This window comes from Apis dorsata, unplaced genomic scaffold (genome assembly GCF_000469605.1).
Source record: "Apis dorsata unplaced genomic scaffold, Apis dorsata 1.3 scaffold_269, whole genome shotgun sequence".
NCBI classification, from domain to species: Eukaryota; Metazoa; Arthropoda; class Insecta; order Hymenoptera; family Apidae; genus Apis; species Apis dorsata.
In genome coordinates this window covers 542,920-556,897 of record NW_006263547.1, presented here as the reverse complement: position 1 = coordinate 556,897, position 13,978 = coordinate 542,920, and the positions used below count along the sequence as shown (strand labels likewise).

The 13,978-nt window shown below is 25.3% G+C and overlaps 5 protein-coding genes and 1 long non-coding RNA gene across 8 annotated transcripts in view; 1 reads left to right on the top strand and 5 right to left on the bottom strand.

The window, feature by feature from the left end:
* The window catches only part of LOC102679161, a 26,687-nt gene extending 25,227 nt beyond the window's left edge, over nucleotides 1-1,460 (bottom strand). For 2 of the 3 annotated variants that reach the window (XM_006616620.2, XM_006616622.2), the window contains exon 1: nucleotides 1,275-1,460. The gene's annotated coding sequence lies outside the window, so the exon portion shown is untranslated. The remainder of the gene's footprint in view (nucleotides 1-1,274) is intronic. The other variant, XM_031510963.1, reaches the window with a different exon arrangement.
* A 158-nt stretch (nucleotides 1,461-1,618) lies between these two features.
* On the bottom strand, nucleotides 1,619-4,922 carry LOC102678933 (diphthine methyltransferase). The gene is made up of 4 exons (XM_006616618.1): nucleotides 4,782-4,922; nucleotides 2,288-2,902; nucleotides 2,086-2,218; nucleotides 1,619-2,010 (listed from the first exon to the last, which is right to left on the bottom strand). The coding sequence occupies exons 2-4, from the start codon at nucleotides 2,895-2,897 to the stop codon at nucleotides 1,647-1,649; spliced, it is 1,107 nt and encodes a 368-aa protein (XP_006616681.1). The 5' UTR covers nucleotides 2,898-2,902; nucleotides 4,782-4,922; the 3' UTR covers nucleotides 1,619-1,646.
* LOC102678808 (cyclin-dependent kinase 2-associated protein 1-like) lies at nucleotides 2,987-4,754 on the bottom strand. Its single transcript, XM_006616617.2, has one exon. The coding sequence runs from the start codon at nucleotides 4,506-4,508 to the stop codon at nucleotides 4,230-4,232; it is 279 nt and encodes a 92-aa protein (XP_006616680.1). The 5' UTR covers nucleotides 4,509-4,754; the 3' UTR covers nucleotides 2,987-4,229.
* Nucleotides 4,923-5,036: 114 nt separating the features above from the next.
* On the bottom strand, nucleotides 5,037-8,379 carry LOC102678447 (protein PELPK1-like). The gene is made up of 2 exons (XM_006616615.2): nucleotides 7,657-8,379; nucleotides 5,037-7,229 (listed from the first exon to the last, which is right to left on the bottom strand). Exon 2 carries the CDS (start codon nucleotides 7,015-7,017, stop codon nucleotides 5,743-5,745), a length of 1,275 nt encoding a protein of 424 aa, XP_006616678.1. The 5' UTR covers nucleotides 7,018-7,229; nucleotides 7,657-8,379; the 3' UTR covers nucleotides 5,037-5,742.
* A 1,197-nt stretch (nucleotides 8,380-9,576) lies between these two features.
* Nucleotides 9,577-10,452, top strand: LOC102678582. The gene is made up of 2 exons (XR_004150648.1): nucleotides 9,577-9,812; nucleotides 10,369-10,452. It is a non-coding gene; the product is annotated as an uncharacterized LOC102678582 (long non-coding RNA).
* Nucleotides 10,453-10,464: 12 nt separating this feature from the next.
* The window catches only part of LOC102678678 (H(+)/Cl(-) exchange transporter 7), a 4,115-nt gene continuing 601 nt past the window's right edge, over nucleotides 10,465-13,978 (bottom strand). Inside the window, exons 2-12 of the mRNA XM_006616616.1 lie at nucleotides 13,716-13,826; nucleotides 13,330-13,528; nucleotides 12,994-13,247; nucleotides 12,724-12,901; nucleotides 12,133-12,657; nucleotides 11,906-12,075; nucleotides 11,644-11,823; nucleotides 11,361-11,570; nucleotides 11,040-11,285; nucleotides 10,892-10,972; nucleotides 10,465-10,817 (exon numbers count right to left, since the gene is read on the bottom strand). Coding sequence (XP_006616679.1) covers nucleotides 10,716-10,817; nucleotides 10,892-10,972; nucleotides 11,040-11,285; nucleotides 11,361-11,570; nucleotides 11,644-11,823; nucleotides 11,906-12,075; nucleotides 12,133-12,657; nucleotides 12,724-12,901; nucleotides 12,994-13,247; nucleotides 13,330-13,528; nucleotides 13,716-13,826 — 2,256 coding nt within the window. The 3' untranslated portion in view covers nucleotides 10,465-10,715. The remainder of the gene's footprint in view (nucleotides 10,818-10,891; nucleotides 10,973-11,039; nucleotides 11,286-11,360; nucleotides 11,571-11,643; nucleotides 11,824-11,905; nucleotides 12,076-12,132; nucleotides 12,658-12,723; nucleotides 12,902-12,993; nucleotides 13,248-13,329; nucleotides 13,529-13,715; nucleotides 13,827-13,978) is intronic.

The following is a 13,978-nucleotide window of genomic DNA, read 5'->3' as shown; positions in this document are numbered from 1 at the left end:
AAAAAAAAAAAAAAAAGATTTAATTTAATAATCCTGCTATGCCATCCTTTTTACGCGGTTAATTCAAACGCATTTAATCGGACCAATCACAAAAAGCATTGGGACATTTTGCAATTCGCATGATTAATGGTTATCATCTCATATTCAACGTCCCTATATATAATTTACTAAATAAATTTTTATATTAAAAATAATTATAAAATTGCAAAATTATTAAAATTCTGAAATATTTTGAAAAAATGAAATAATAAAAGAAAAATAATATTAGATATTAATCTTGATAATGTGAAAATAATTTATACTATAGAATTATTCAATAAAAGTAAAAGAATTAATAAATAATTACAAAAAATGATATTAGATACATTTAAATTAATAATCAAAACTTGCAGAAAATAATTAATATGCTATATTAAATAACCTTCATTGCATCCAAGAAATATAACTGTCAAATGAATCTCATGTTTGAAAGATGTTTCAAAGAAGAAAAAAAAAAATAACTAATTTAATTTCATTAAATAAACTTTAATTATGTATAAACGAAACATATGAAGACAATTGTTAATTTATCACTAATGATTGATTCAATTCGTGAATTCACCCCACCCAAAATAAGTATGAAACTGCATAATAAATTATACGGCATTGATACGGCATGAATAATAGTTTTTTGTAATTTGTTAATCCTTTGCTTTTTTAAAATATTGTAAATATAAAATTATTATTAATTTAAATAATTTTTTCAAATGAGTTGTATTTTAAAATCATTGAATAAAAGATATTTAAGTGTAAAATTGATTTAAATAATTATTATATTGTGATGTATTAATACACATCAAATTTTTATGAACAAAATACTTTAAAATATTGGAAACTTATTAAATGATCATTTTAAATAAGTTTGTTAATGAACTGATGGACTAGTGGCAATCTCCAAACTCGAATAAATTTTCCTAAAGTGGTTTGCCTAACGACTGCAGAATCGAACCGTTGCTTTGCTCTTTCACTCTTTGCATGAATATCACGTCAAACGATGTATTCTAACCTTTATTTAGAAATCATTTTTGATATTTGTCACGAGCTAAAATTTGTAAAAAATAAAACCTAAAAATTTTACGATACCCGCCAAATCTTTTCTAGGTCATTCTATAGGGATAGAAATATGCATGGTTCCACAGCTGATTTGTTCGAATAAAGAAAAATCCGTAATGCCAAGGGATGCAGCAATGTCGAACAGATAAATTAAATTTTGAATAAAATTAAAATTTACTTACCGAAACTAATCACTTATAATTTATCACCAAATTATATATGAACTTGTAACAGAAATCACAGCACTGACACCACGCCAAAAACAGCCCCTACGAACGACTGATTTTTATCGAACTGGCCGCGGCGAAATGCAGTTCGTGCTGCTACATTGCCATCTTCCAGCAATTTCCATAACCATTTCACATCCATCGAATAGCGACGCCAAGATGTTAAATTTTTTCTGCGCATGCTTGATTTTTTTCAAATTTAAGTTTTTATTATCTTTAACAAATAATATAATAAAAATATGAGTAACATAAAATAAATAAAAAAAGAATATATTGGAATAAAAATTACTTATTTCATATAATATCTATTTTCTTTTATTAAACTCTTTATTCATGATTTAAATATAATGCCGATATTTTTAAAATGTGATCGTAAAAAGAGCAAGTGCTCGTCAGGAATACATTTTCAATTTTCCTTTTAAATATTTGTTCTGATATTTCTTCGTTATTTAAGAAAGACCAATCACATCCATATGCTATACTTTTATGTTCATTATATTCGCCAATAATAGATAAAGTTACTGTATTTTCGCAATCGATTATTCTAAATCCGCCATACATGCAAGCTGCAAACAAATATTTCCGTTCGAAGGAATCCCATTTTAAACGCCAAATACCACCATTTAGTTTGACATTTGATATAGGTTGTTTAAAGTTTCTTGTATCCCATAATCTTAATATTTCATCATAACTAAAAATATTATAAAAATTTTATTAGAAGTTATGATTTTATTATTGAATTTATATTACTATTTTAATACAATACCTTCCAGATGCTAATAAAAATTCTCTTGTTGCATTGCTATGAATGCTTGTAACACCAGCATCATGAACTTTATTTAACAGAGTAATATTTTTTATTCTCGTGTCAATACGTTGAAATTTACAATCATCGCCACCTTAAAAGTAATTATTATTATAACATATTCTATTATTTTAGTAAATTTCAATTTCAATTATTTTTATACCACTATATATCACGTTTATGTTCCAATAATCGAAGGCTGTAATCCACGCTTCAAATTCATGTGCAGACCATGAATTAATTTTATTAAGTTCATTTTCATTTATTTCGAATAACGATATAAAACCTTTTGAATCGCTAACTACAATTTTTGTACCAAATTCATTATTATTTATTAATTTTCCAGTACACCAATCTAAGGATAATGCAAGTACTTCATCTTCATCCGAGACTTTTTTTTGAATTATTAATTCTAAGTTTTTTTTTTTGTCATTATTTTTAAGTTCATAAATCTGAAGATACCCTAAAGAATTTGAAATACCGAGTAAAATTTTTTTTTGACATATAACATGTGCCCATTTCATATCCAATATGGCTGGTACTTCTAATTTTTGCAGTAATTTTAAATTTCCATTTTGTACAATTTGACATAAATAAATTCTTCCTAAACGTTTTGATAATATTGAAGTATTGGATATTAAATTTTCATCTTCTATTAATTGATATGTTCCACAAACAAGTATATCTTTGAAAAAATTTATTGGGCACCATTCAACTGAATCCGCGGAAAACTCTGTATCGAAAGTATCCAAAGTACAGAACATATTCTTCATTTAATCTGTAACATGAAATTATATTTTTCAAAGTTTTTAAAATATAGTAATTAAAATAATTTTAAAGGAAATATAGGATTTATTTACAATTTAATACACAAAGATCTTTATTTATGTGAATATTACAATTAATGAAAATTATGATACACAATATTTAAGTTATTACAAATTTAGAATTTTTAAACTTGTACAATTACATTTGTATATTACTACGAATTATGTTTATTAGTTAATTCATATACTATTACCAATTATGTGAATATTTTTATTAAAAAACATAATTATAGAAAGTTATTTGATATGAAGTTGGTTTTCATTAAATATTATAAAAGCTTAAAAAAGTTTAATTATTTATAAAAACATTTGTTTGATTTATATTCATCTATATTAAAAAACTGATATATAGAAATTTTCTGATCATATACAACTTGTACTTTTTGGTCAATGTATTGTTATCATTAAGATCATATCATAATTAATTTTTAGGAACAAGACATGATCATTATTTCTTACATATAATAAATTCATTTATAGATGTATGTCTGAGCAAAGATCATTTACATATCATAGGAACTTTTCTTTTCATTTTAAATATTTTCATAATATATAGTTGTTTAAATATACCACAATATATTTATACATAAATTTTATTCTAAATATATATTAAGATTTAATACTACATTGGTTCTTAATAACTTAATTTTAACTTCAGTTTCTATTGGCATTCATCGCATTTAAGAAATATATTTGTACTATCAATAATTTAATTAAAAATTTCAATTTGTTTGAAATTATCATATTAATAGAATTAATATATGTTCTTCATTTTCAAGTTGATAAAATTCACCTATTTAATACATTTTAATTGATAATTACAATCATATAAATATAAAAGAATAATTTTTATAAAATATTTTGTACTCATTCATATAAAATTAATTACATGACTAATAAATTATGGCACCTAATGTCTAGTTTTATTGTACTTTCTTTGGTGAAGTAAAATTAAATAAATAATTTCTTATTATATATAAAATAAATATATGATGACAATTCATAGTTTTTTAAATAATTTTTTAAAGAAAATATAAAAAATATGTTATTACTTTTAATTAATAACTATTACTTAGTTTAATAATTTTTGTTTGCAATTACAATTTGCAAATTTAATGTAATCAATATTTGAGGTAGATAAATTGTTATTCTGATTCTTTCATTCTTTAATATGTAAATGCAATACTATTTGCAGCAAAAAATATAAGTCTTTTTATGTTATAGTTAAATACCTCTATAAAATTTGGTCAGTTACATATCATATATAGAATTTTTGTCTTATTGACGAGCACTTTTTTCTGTTTCAATTAAACATTCTCTAACTAAAATACGTGCATGTACAATACCACGCTTAATTTTTTCAATAGAAGTACGACTGCCAGCATAGGTAGGTCGAACTTCATGACCAAGTTCTTCTATAACATTAAGCAGCTGTATATACTTTGATTGACCAGGTACAGAAGGAACAGTTTGTTGAAGGGCTCTTGGATTTGGTACATTTAGTAATGGCTCAGTAACCTTTGTTGAAACTTCTACATTTCCTCGTTCTTCTTCCATCTTCTAACTGTTTTTTTTTTAAATAAATGTCCTAACAAATAATTTATGAAGAAATGATTGTCATAAGATGATTGTTACAAATTATTTCAATACAATACTTGTATCTCGAATGTAAATTTTCGATTAGAAACCATAATAACTTCATTAAAAAACCATAATTTTTAAAGTTGAATACCTTGCGAAAAGATTCTAATAAGATCATTAAAGAAAAGCGCTGATATAACCTCAAATTAAATACATAAATACATAATTACCTTTATCTAGGAAACTTACCTTAATAAATATACTAGCAAAATTTTATGCAATAAATAAATAAGTAGAAATAAAAATTAAGCGTAATATTCTACAAATTCTTAAAACTATTAAACATTTATTTCTCACACGTTTTATCCATATACTAATATGCACGTTTTCGAAATTTAAACAGCGGTTAACTAAGAAGGTTAGAAATTATATTGGCGCCAAATTTAAAACTACATACAAATATACGTATTTGATTTAAGGGTATAAAATCAATACACAATATCGTATAAAACTGTTTCTTTTTTTTATTTAGTCATACTTTGTAGTCAGTAATATTCAAGGATTATATTTTCCATAGGTACATTTTGTTTGATCAATTTCTTTTTCTGCAAGTATACTGTAGTAATTATTAGGTACCTATAGTTTTAACCAAAAAATACAATTAATTTTCCATAGAAAATATAAATAAAGGCTTTTTAGTGTACAAATTCATCTCTGCCTAGTATTATATTTTCTATTGTTAATTAAAAATAAGAAAGTACAATTCCTTCATAATGTTTCTATGGAAAATGGTCATCTTTACATTTTTTTTAATAAAAATAAAAAACTAAAATGAAAAATGAATCATTTTTCTCTGATTTAATTTATATTCAATATTATGCGCTATTGATTGATTAATTTTCTTTAGGCATCCACAAAAGTGCATATTTTAAGTCATTTTATTAGTTATTGAAACTATTATTAAATTTTACAGCTATTACTTTCTCATTTTTTCCATTGTCTAAAAGGACTAGCTGCTCACACTTTTTTATATTAAACATACAAACTAGTAAGATCGTATAAAATATGAAATAATAAATGTTACATATGCACATTCTTGTGGATGCTAAGACACTCCCTTTAAAATATACTGCTATACCTCATACAATGTACATAGTATTATTTTGTAAAATAATCGACTAAAAATCTAATTGCTAAGTATATCGGCAGATCATTGCCGTGCATTATGTTCTGTTTCCAATAGACATTCCCTTACAAGAATTCTTGCATGTTGAATACCCATTTTTAATCGTTCAGCTGCACTGCGACTTCCGGCATAAGAAAGGCGAATGTCTCTTCCAAGCTCCTCAATAATAACCAGTAACTGAGCATATTTACCTTGACCAGGCACAGTGGGAAAATTTATTGTACTGGATGGGCTAGCCTGTGCTACTTGAACAGTTTGAACATTTTGTAAATTTCTTGGATTTGGCACAGTAATCACAGGTTCAGGGATTCGAGGAATTTCTGGTGGTGGTACTTTTGGTGGTGGTGGTGGATCATTTAATTTTGTTATTGTTATTTCATTTAATTTTGCCAATTCAGTTAATTTTGCCATTTCTGCCATTTTTGAATATTCAGGCATTTTTGTAATATCATTCTGCATATTTGCCATTTTAATCATTTCATTCATTTTCGTTTTTTCATTTATTTTGGCAATTTCTTTAGCCATCTCATTAATCTGTGCAATTTCATTTAATTTTGTTATGTCATTATTATATTTAGCCATTTCTGTCATTTTTACCATCTCATTAAGTTTTGCTATTTCATTCATTCTTTGAACTTCGTTAATTTTTGCCATTTGAGACATTTTCATCATTTCATTCATCTTTGCAATTTCATTAATTTTCGTGATATCATTATATTTAGCCATTTCTGAGAGTTTTACCATTTCATTCATTTTGGCAATTTCAGACATTTTTGCAATTTCTTGCATTTTCATATATTCTGTTGTTTTAGCATATTCTGCCATTTTTTCCATTTCATATCTTTTAGCCATATCTTGAGACATTTTGTTTAATTCAGTCATCTTACTAAATTCAGCCAGTTGAGCCATTTGAACTATATGTTCTGGTACTTTTCCTCTTTCCATCATTTGTTTCAACTCTGCAGAAATTTTATTCATATTCATTTCTGACATTTGAGCTATTGTTGCTGCATCTGGCATTTTAGACAATTCAGCAATTTTTGAAATTTCTCTTGCTAAATTTTCATCTAAACAACGCTTCTTTTTAGCACGATGTCTAGCCATACGTTGGGCTTCCTGCATTCTTCTTATTGCTGCCTGCTCTTCTGTTTCTTTTGCCCTAGCGTTCTTCATTCTTTCAGCAGCAGAAAATAATCTAATAGTACGCTCTTCTAATGTTTCTGATTTCAATTTTTGTCTTCTATATTCTCGCATTTCTCTTACCTTTTTAAGGTAAGATTTTTTTTTAGCCTTAGGCATAACATGCAATTACGCACAGCATAGGTACAATCATCTATGTAAACTGTCATTTTTATGTATTTTAAATATCAAATTTCTCAGAAAATATACTTTGTGCATGCGTTAATGATTAAGCGTAACTTTGTTTTTTTTCTTGGTTTCTTATTAATGTTTCTCACATATCATTTCATATATAAAGTACTTTTTTATCATTTCTTCACTTTAGAAATTACCTGCAATAAAAAAATTAGTTAGAATTTTCACTAAAGATTTTCACTAAAAATCTTTAAAGTTAAAAATAATTCATTTACATATTTTAAAATACAATAAACATTTTTATCGTTTGTTGTTTAAGTATAAGTAAATTTTAGAATGTCGCACTTAACGAATGAAAATTTTAATTAAAATAAATAATAATAACGTTTAAAAATTTATTTGCATCAGTAATAAAAGACTATCAATTTGACGATCTCTTAAGAAATACCATGACGATTTTCTTCACTATAAAAAGCGATAAATATGAATATTAATTCAATTTTCGATGTCTAAAAAGACGCGGGTACCAAGCTTAAAAAAATTTCATAGCACGTGCGCAAAAATCGAATGGCTAATACTGTTTTCGAAATACGTATATGTAAGTGTGCGTGTCCTGTCGACTACCTGTGCCTTGTTGCTTTGTGTGTGCGTGTCTCCCAAAATTCGAAAGAAGAGCGTCGTCAAGTAGAACGTAATGCGCATGCGCGTCAATCTAAGAACGCCGTCTTCTCTGGAACGTTCACCAATCACAACAATGGCGAATGCAATTCGGTCAGTTCACTGAAACGCACGATTAATCTGTTGTAAAGCTAAACCGCGTCGTGGATTGATTCCATTTTATAATCGCATCTTCTTCGCGATAAAACACATCCGTCGTTATTGTTCATGAAAAAATTACTTCGATTTTTCTTAAGATATACCGCAGACAAACGCACAAAAGCAATATCGGCCGACATGTAAGATTTTCGTTCGGAGCCACTTTAAGGGGCCAAGCGGGGTCGCCGATAGGCTGCGTGTGACGTGGTTGCGTTTATTGACCATAACCCCTTCCTACTCCCGTCTGCAACTTCACGACGGACAGGTGTACGACCTGAGAGACCGCAAAACAATTGACCAAACCGACCGCGTCTTAAAATACACGGCATTGTCAGAGAATCACAAAGATGCTTGGAATGTTCGACCTCTTATCGTGTCCGTTGATGGTGTTATTATTCTTCTTTTTCATCAATAATATAATTGTTTTCTGCAAAATATTCAACTCACGGTAATTTTTCTTGACACATTGAAAGACCGGTTTCTTCAAGAAATGAGAAAATTTTGACGAGCTTTCTTCGGTTCTTTCAGACGAGAAGGTGAGACTTACAATGAGCTCGTCAGGAAGATACGTTTTCAATAAACTTTCGTGAAAGAATTTAAATTATTCAATGATAATTCATAATATTGATATTCATATGAAAAAATTAATATCTAAAATTCGTAATATTTTTAAATTTTATTGTTTTCATATTGTTTCATATATGAATTTAGGTAAATTATTTAAATAACGCGATTTTTTTTTACAACATGAAATTATTTCATTAAATTTTATTTTTGTACGTATAATACTTATCATATTAATTACATTTATTACTTATATGGAGAATTATTGTTACTACATCAATGAATTTTTTTTGTTATTAATGTTTGTATATTCTATAGCACTTATATACTATTCAGGAGTGAATTTAATTCTTTTTATGTTTTATCATTTGTCAGTGGAAGAAAAATCTATAAACAGAACATTTACAACTGATGTAATTATTCAAGCAGTAGATGATATCCTTTTATAATTTATATTTCTTTATAGAAAATAAAATATTTTACAAAATATATATTTTAATAGAATCAAATAAATAAATTATATTTATGTTAAAAATTCTATATTCATGCTAATTACTATTGTGAATTCATTCCTTTAAGCATTTATATTTCCATTAAGTATTCTTTTATCAACATTCTTTTATAATATTTATTTTTAGTTTTTCTGCTAAAATTTTACTACCTGCATATATTAATTTAATATTTTTTGCTAATTCTTCAATAATTGACAATAATTGAGAATATTTATTTTGTTCACAAACTGTGTATGTAATGATTGATGAATTTTATATAGGAATATGTGTTTGAAATTGTTTAATTTTTATTATGAGGAGACAATGGAATTAATAGATCTAAATGTAATATTTTTTTTATTTAATTCTATGTTAAGTGTCTTCACTTTCTCTAAATCTTTTTTCTTTTTTGCTTTGAATCTTGCTATTTCTTTGCATCATGAAATCTGATTTATAACTTTTTTTTTATCTCTTAGTTTTATCAAAGATTTATATATTTTTTTCTCTTTTTTTTTATTAAATTTTGTTTATTTATTTTCGAAGTTTTCTTACCTCTATTCTGTTTATAATTGTTCATTTTGTGTTATGACCTTTTTTTAATTGTAATATTTTTTATTATTTAGATTATATTATATATATTAAAAAAATTCTCAAAATTATTTAAATTTACCTCTTCTTTGTTATCGATGTTCACGCATGCGCAAAATATATATGATTTAGAATCCAATCATTGGAATGGCGAACTGACGTAAACAGTATTATTAAACTTTTTTAATTATATATATTTCAATTATAATTATTTATTATTCTCTTAATTATTAATATTTGCATTTCAATTTCTTTCACTGATTTGACAGTTTTAAATATTTTTAATTATTATGAATATTGAAGAAAAGAAAAGCTATAATTGTACGTAAGATTTGATTAATCTTTTTATTAATATAGTTTTACGAAAAAATTGTGATGCTCAGATTTGTTGAAGATTAGAAAGAGATAGTATTATTCTGTTTTGTGTATTATTATCTCAAGGTGAAACACTCTCAAAATAGGAGCTTGCAATTAATTGATTAATTTTTATATTTATTAATCTTTGGTAATTTTTTAATATGCACAATATAATTATTATTAAATTAAGAATAGCTTATGGAATTGAGAAATTATATCAAAATGTATACATACATTTATATATTAATGCATGTAATGCAAATGTATACATATATTTATCTTAAAATCTAAACAAGTATGATTAATTAAATTAAAGATAAATTGTTTTTTAAATATTTTTCTTTTTATCTTTAAAAATATATTTAAAATATTTTATTTTTTTATATTTTATGGTATATGAATTAATTTTATATAATTTTTAGATTATAATTATTTAAAAAAATTATTAATATAAAAATAGAAAATAAAAATAAATATAAATAAATGCTTTATTTCTATAAAATATTTTTTCTTGTTGCAGGTTATATAAAAAGACTTTAATTATTCTGTAACGTGTGAATTATAATCTCTAGAAGTATAATAAAAAGATATTATTTCCAATGTATATTCCATCATATGAGTATTATTTTCTTTTATTGCTAATAATCCTGCCAGTGTTCTTATTTTTTAAATTATGGTCATGGTTAGGCTGGCAATTATTTGTGAATAATTAATATATAATTGATTTTGTTTTTTTTGTTTCTCTCTTCTTTGTTCAAAAATATAAAAATCTTTTTTCTTACATATATAAGAAAACAATATTTATATATATAATACATTATAAGCTTTTTTTTCATAAATTAAATTTTGTATCTAAAAAAATTAAAATTAAATTTTATCAGTAATTAAAAGTTCATCTAATCCCATATTTCCTCTATGTTTCCATATTCTAAATCTGGCAACATCCTTTCTTGTAATAATCCCAATTACCTAAAAAAAAATTTAAAATCATATTTTTTTTATGTAATAACATTTAAAAAAAAAATGCATCAATTTATTAATACCTCATTTGTATCATTGACTACTGGTAAATGTCGAAGACCTAGAGCTCTAAAAAGTCTAAATGTTCGTGGCAGTGTTGCAGACTAAAAAAAAAAAATTTTTTTTTCATTTAATAATATGTGAAGAAGAAACTAATAAAAAAATACTAACATGCTGTACTGTATAAGGAGAAGGATTCATGAAAGGCCTTAAATCTATCGTATAAGTTTTTTCTTCTTCAGTTACAGTTACTTGATCGATTGTTGGATATCTGGGATATTCTTTTCTGAATATTTTAATACTTAATGATCTGTCCCAATAATCTAGGTTTTTATTAAAAATTTTGTTTTGCAATAACACTATTAATTGAGAGCGTAAAATTAGTCCTCGAAATCGTCCATATGAATGTATTTCAATCTAGAATAAAAAAAATAGCACAAATATAAGAAAATAATATATCTTTTGAATATATATAACAATAGGATTCATTACTTCATCACTATTAGGAGGATCAACCACGGGAAATCCATTAAATGTTACACATTTCAAAAGTTCTATTATATATCCTACATTTTCTACTGTTTTTAGTGTTACTATTGGATGACTCATTATTTCACTAGCGTAAATATTATTTGATAATGGCGGAGCTTCCCATGGTAATATAGGAATTCCAGCCATTTGTGTATGAATATCATAAATTCCCTATAAAATAAGATATATAAATATATATATCTTAAATTATATGTATATATAATATAGATTGATATTTTCATACCTCATTGAAAAAGTCTCCAATCCATTTAGCCATTATAAGAACTATTATAAGTGGTAAGCCAAAAGATATTCCTTGAGTAGCTTCTATTAATATCGCGGTTAAACTTATAGTCATTCTAACTACTCCTCCTAATTGAGCAGCTGCACCTAATAAAGCATACTTTCCAGGATTTAAAACAACCTGCAATAATTAACAATAATTGTTATTTTTTCTACAATATTTAATATATTCTATGTTTTTTATTTTTATGATTGTTTCATACGCAATTTGGAAAAAGTCTTGAAAGTCCTGATCCAATTAATCTACCCCAAGCAGCACCAATTAATAGAGATGGAATGAACAAACCACTAGACATGGACAGACCAAAAGTAGCAACAGCCAGAAGAAAATAGAGAACAACAAAAATAGCTAAAGTGATATCATTGTGAGAACCTATAAACAAAAAATTTAATGAATATATTCTATGTTTTTTTTATATTATTAACATACCTTTAGGATCATGAAATAAAGATCGTACACTACTTTCTGGTGTCTGAAACCATAAAGCTGCAACAGCACTATATTCTCCATCATTGCAATACATTTGAATGGGAAATTTAGTGGGATCCTGTCCTAATGGTTTACAATCTTTCAGACAATAAATCATGATAAATCCTATTGTTGCACTTAATGCAGCAACTATGAGAGCTTCTATTACTTTCAACCATTTTTTTTTTATGTATTTCAAACGGAAACAGGTAATTTTATAATTTAGATGATTCCAACAAGCACCCAAAAGTCCACCAATTGTTCCCATTAACATGAACAGCGGAATTTCGTAAATCTGATAGGGTATTGTCTCAAATTTTCCAAGATTTAGTAAGCCTGGATAAGAAAGGTCACCGGGTCGTCTGTGATATGTGCTAAGAATAATGTTTAATGTAAATGTTGTGATCATACTAGCAAAAAATGTTCTCCAAGTGAGACTTTGATTAAAAAAACTAGTTCCTTCTTCGATACTAAATAGTACTCCTCCTAAATTATTATTTATTAAATAATTAATATTTATACTACATATGTACTATATCAGTAATTTATTACCAATTGGTGCACCAAATGCAGCAGATACACCAGAAGCTGCACCTCCAGATACAAAATCTCGTTTTTCATGATCTTCTCTGAAATATTTGAATATCTTTAAATCTTTGTTAAATGTAGTACTTTTTCCTTGTGATATTCCTGCTGCTATCACAGCTCCAGAATGTATCATAGGTCCTTCCTAAAATGATATTTTATTTTATATTGAAATTTTTTTTTATTTAAAAGAAAAAAATAAAAAATAATATAAAAATAATAATGAAACATATTTACTTTTCCACCAGCTAAACCTCCTACTACTGTACAAATTACTCCTATAGTTTTTACTGCTAATGTTTTAATACGCACAACTCGAGGTATTTTAATTCCATTTAAATAACATTTCACCTGAGGAATACCACTACCTGCTGCAACAGGTTCCACATAAGATACTAAAATTGCACCTATTAAAACAGGTGCAAAATTTAAAGCTAACCATAATAAATATGGTAACCATAAACAATTTCTTGCTACACATTGATCCATATCTATCATTCATTGTAAGGAGTATTGAAATTATATTTCTTTTTCTTTCATTTGTTATTTGTTTATAATAGAAGTAAAGGATACAAAATTTCAAACAACCATACTTTAGCTTTGTTAATTCTTCTATAGAAATATTTACAAAACTAGCAATAAGCGCTGTACAAATACCTATTAATAAAAAAATAAACCATCTAGCAAAATTCTTTTTAACTACAAACTTGTAACCTTTTTTTCTTTCTTCATCTTGAAGAAGATGATTCTCACAGGGATCATAATCTAAACTCTAAAAAAATAAATAAAAATATAATGATATATTATACAAAATATTTTTTTAATGCATAATTAATTTTAAGATAAAATATTCACAATGATTAATATAGAAAGTTCTCCAAATATAAAGATAAATATAATTATATATCAATAAGAACATTATAAGATAAACAAAATATATAATTATAAGAAAAATATACCTCATAATTACTTGATAAAAAATTGGTAGCACCAGGAAGTATTTCTTCAGTATTAAGTCTTCTTAGATTATTAGAAAGTGTTTCTACAATACTTTGTGATGACACATTACCCTATTGATAACATTTTATTACAAATGAAAAAATATTAAAAATGATTATAATTAATTTTATTAATATTAATTAATAAATTAATAAATTAATATAATATTTTATTTTTATATAAAAAAATTTTTCTTTTCTTATCAATGTTATAAAAAATAAAT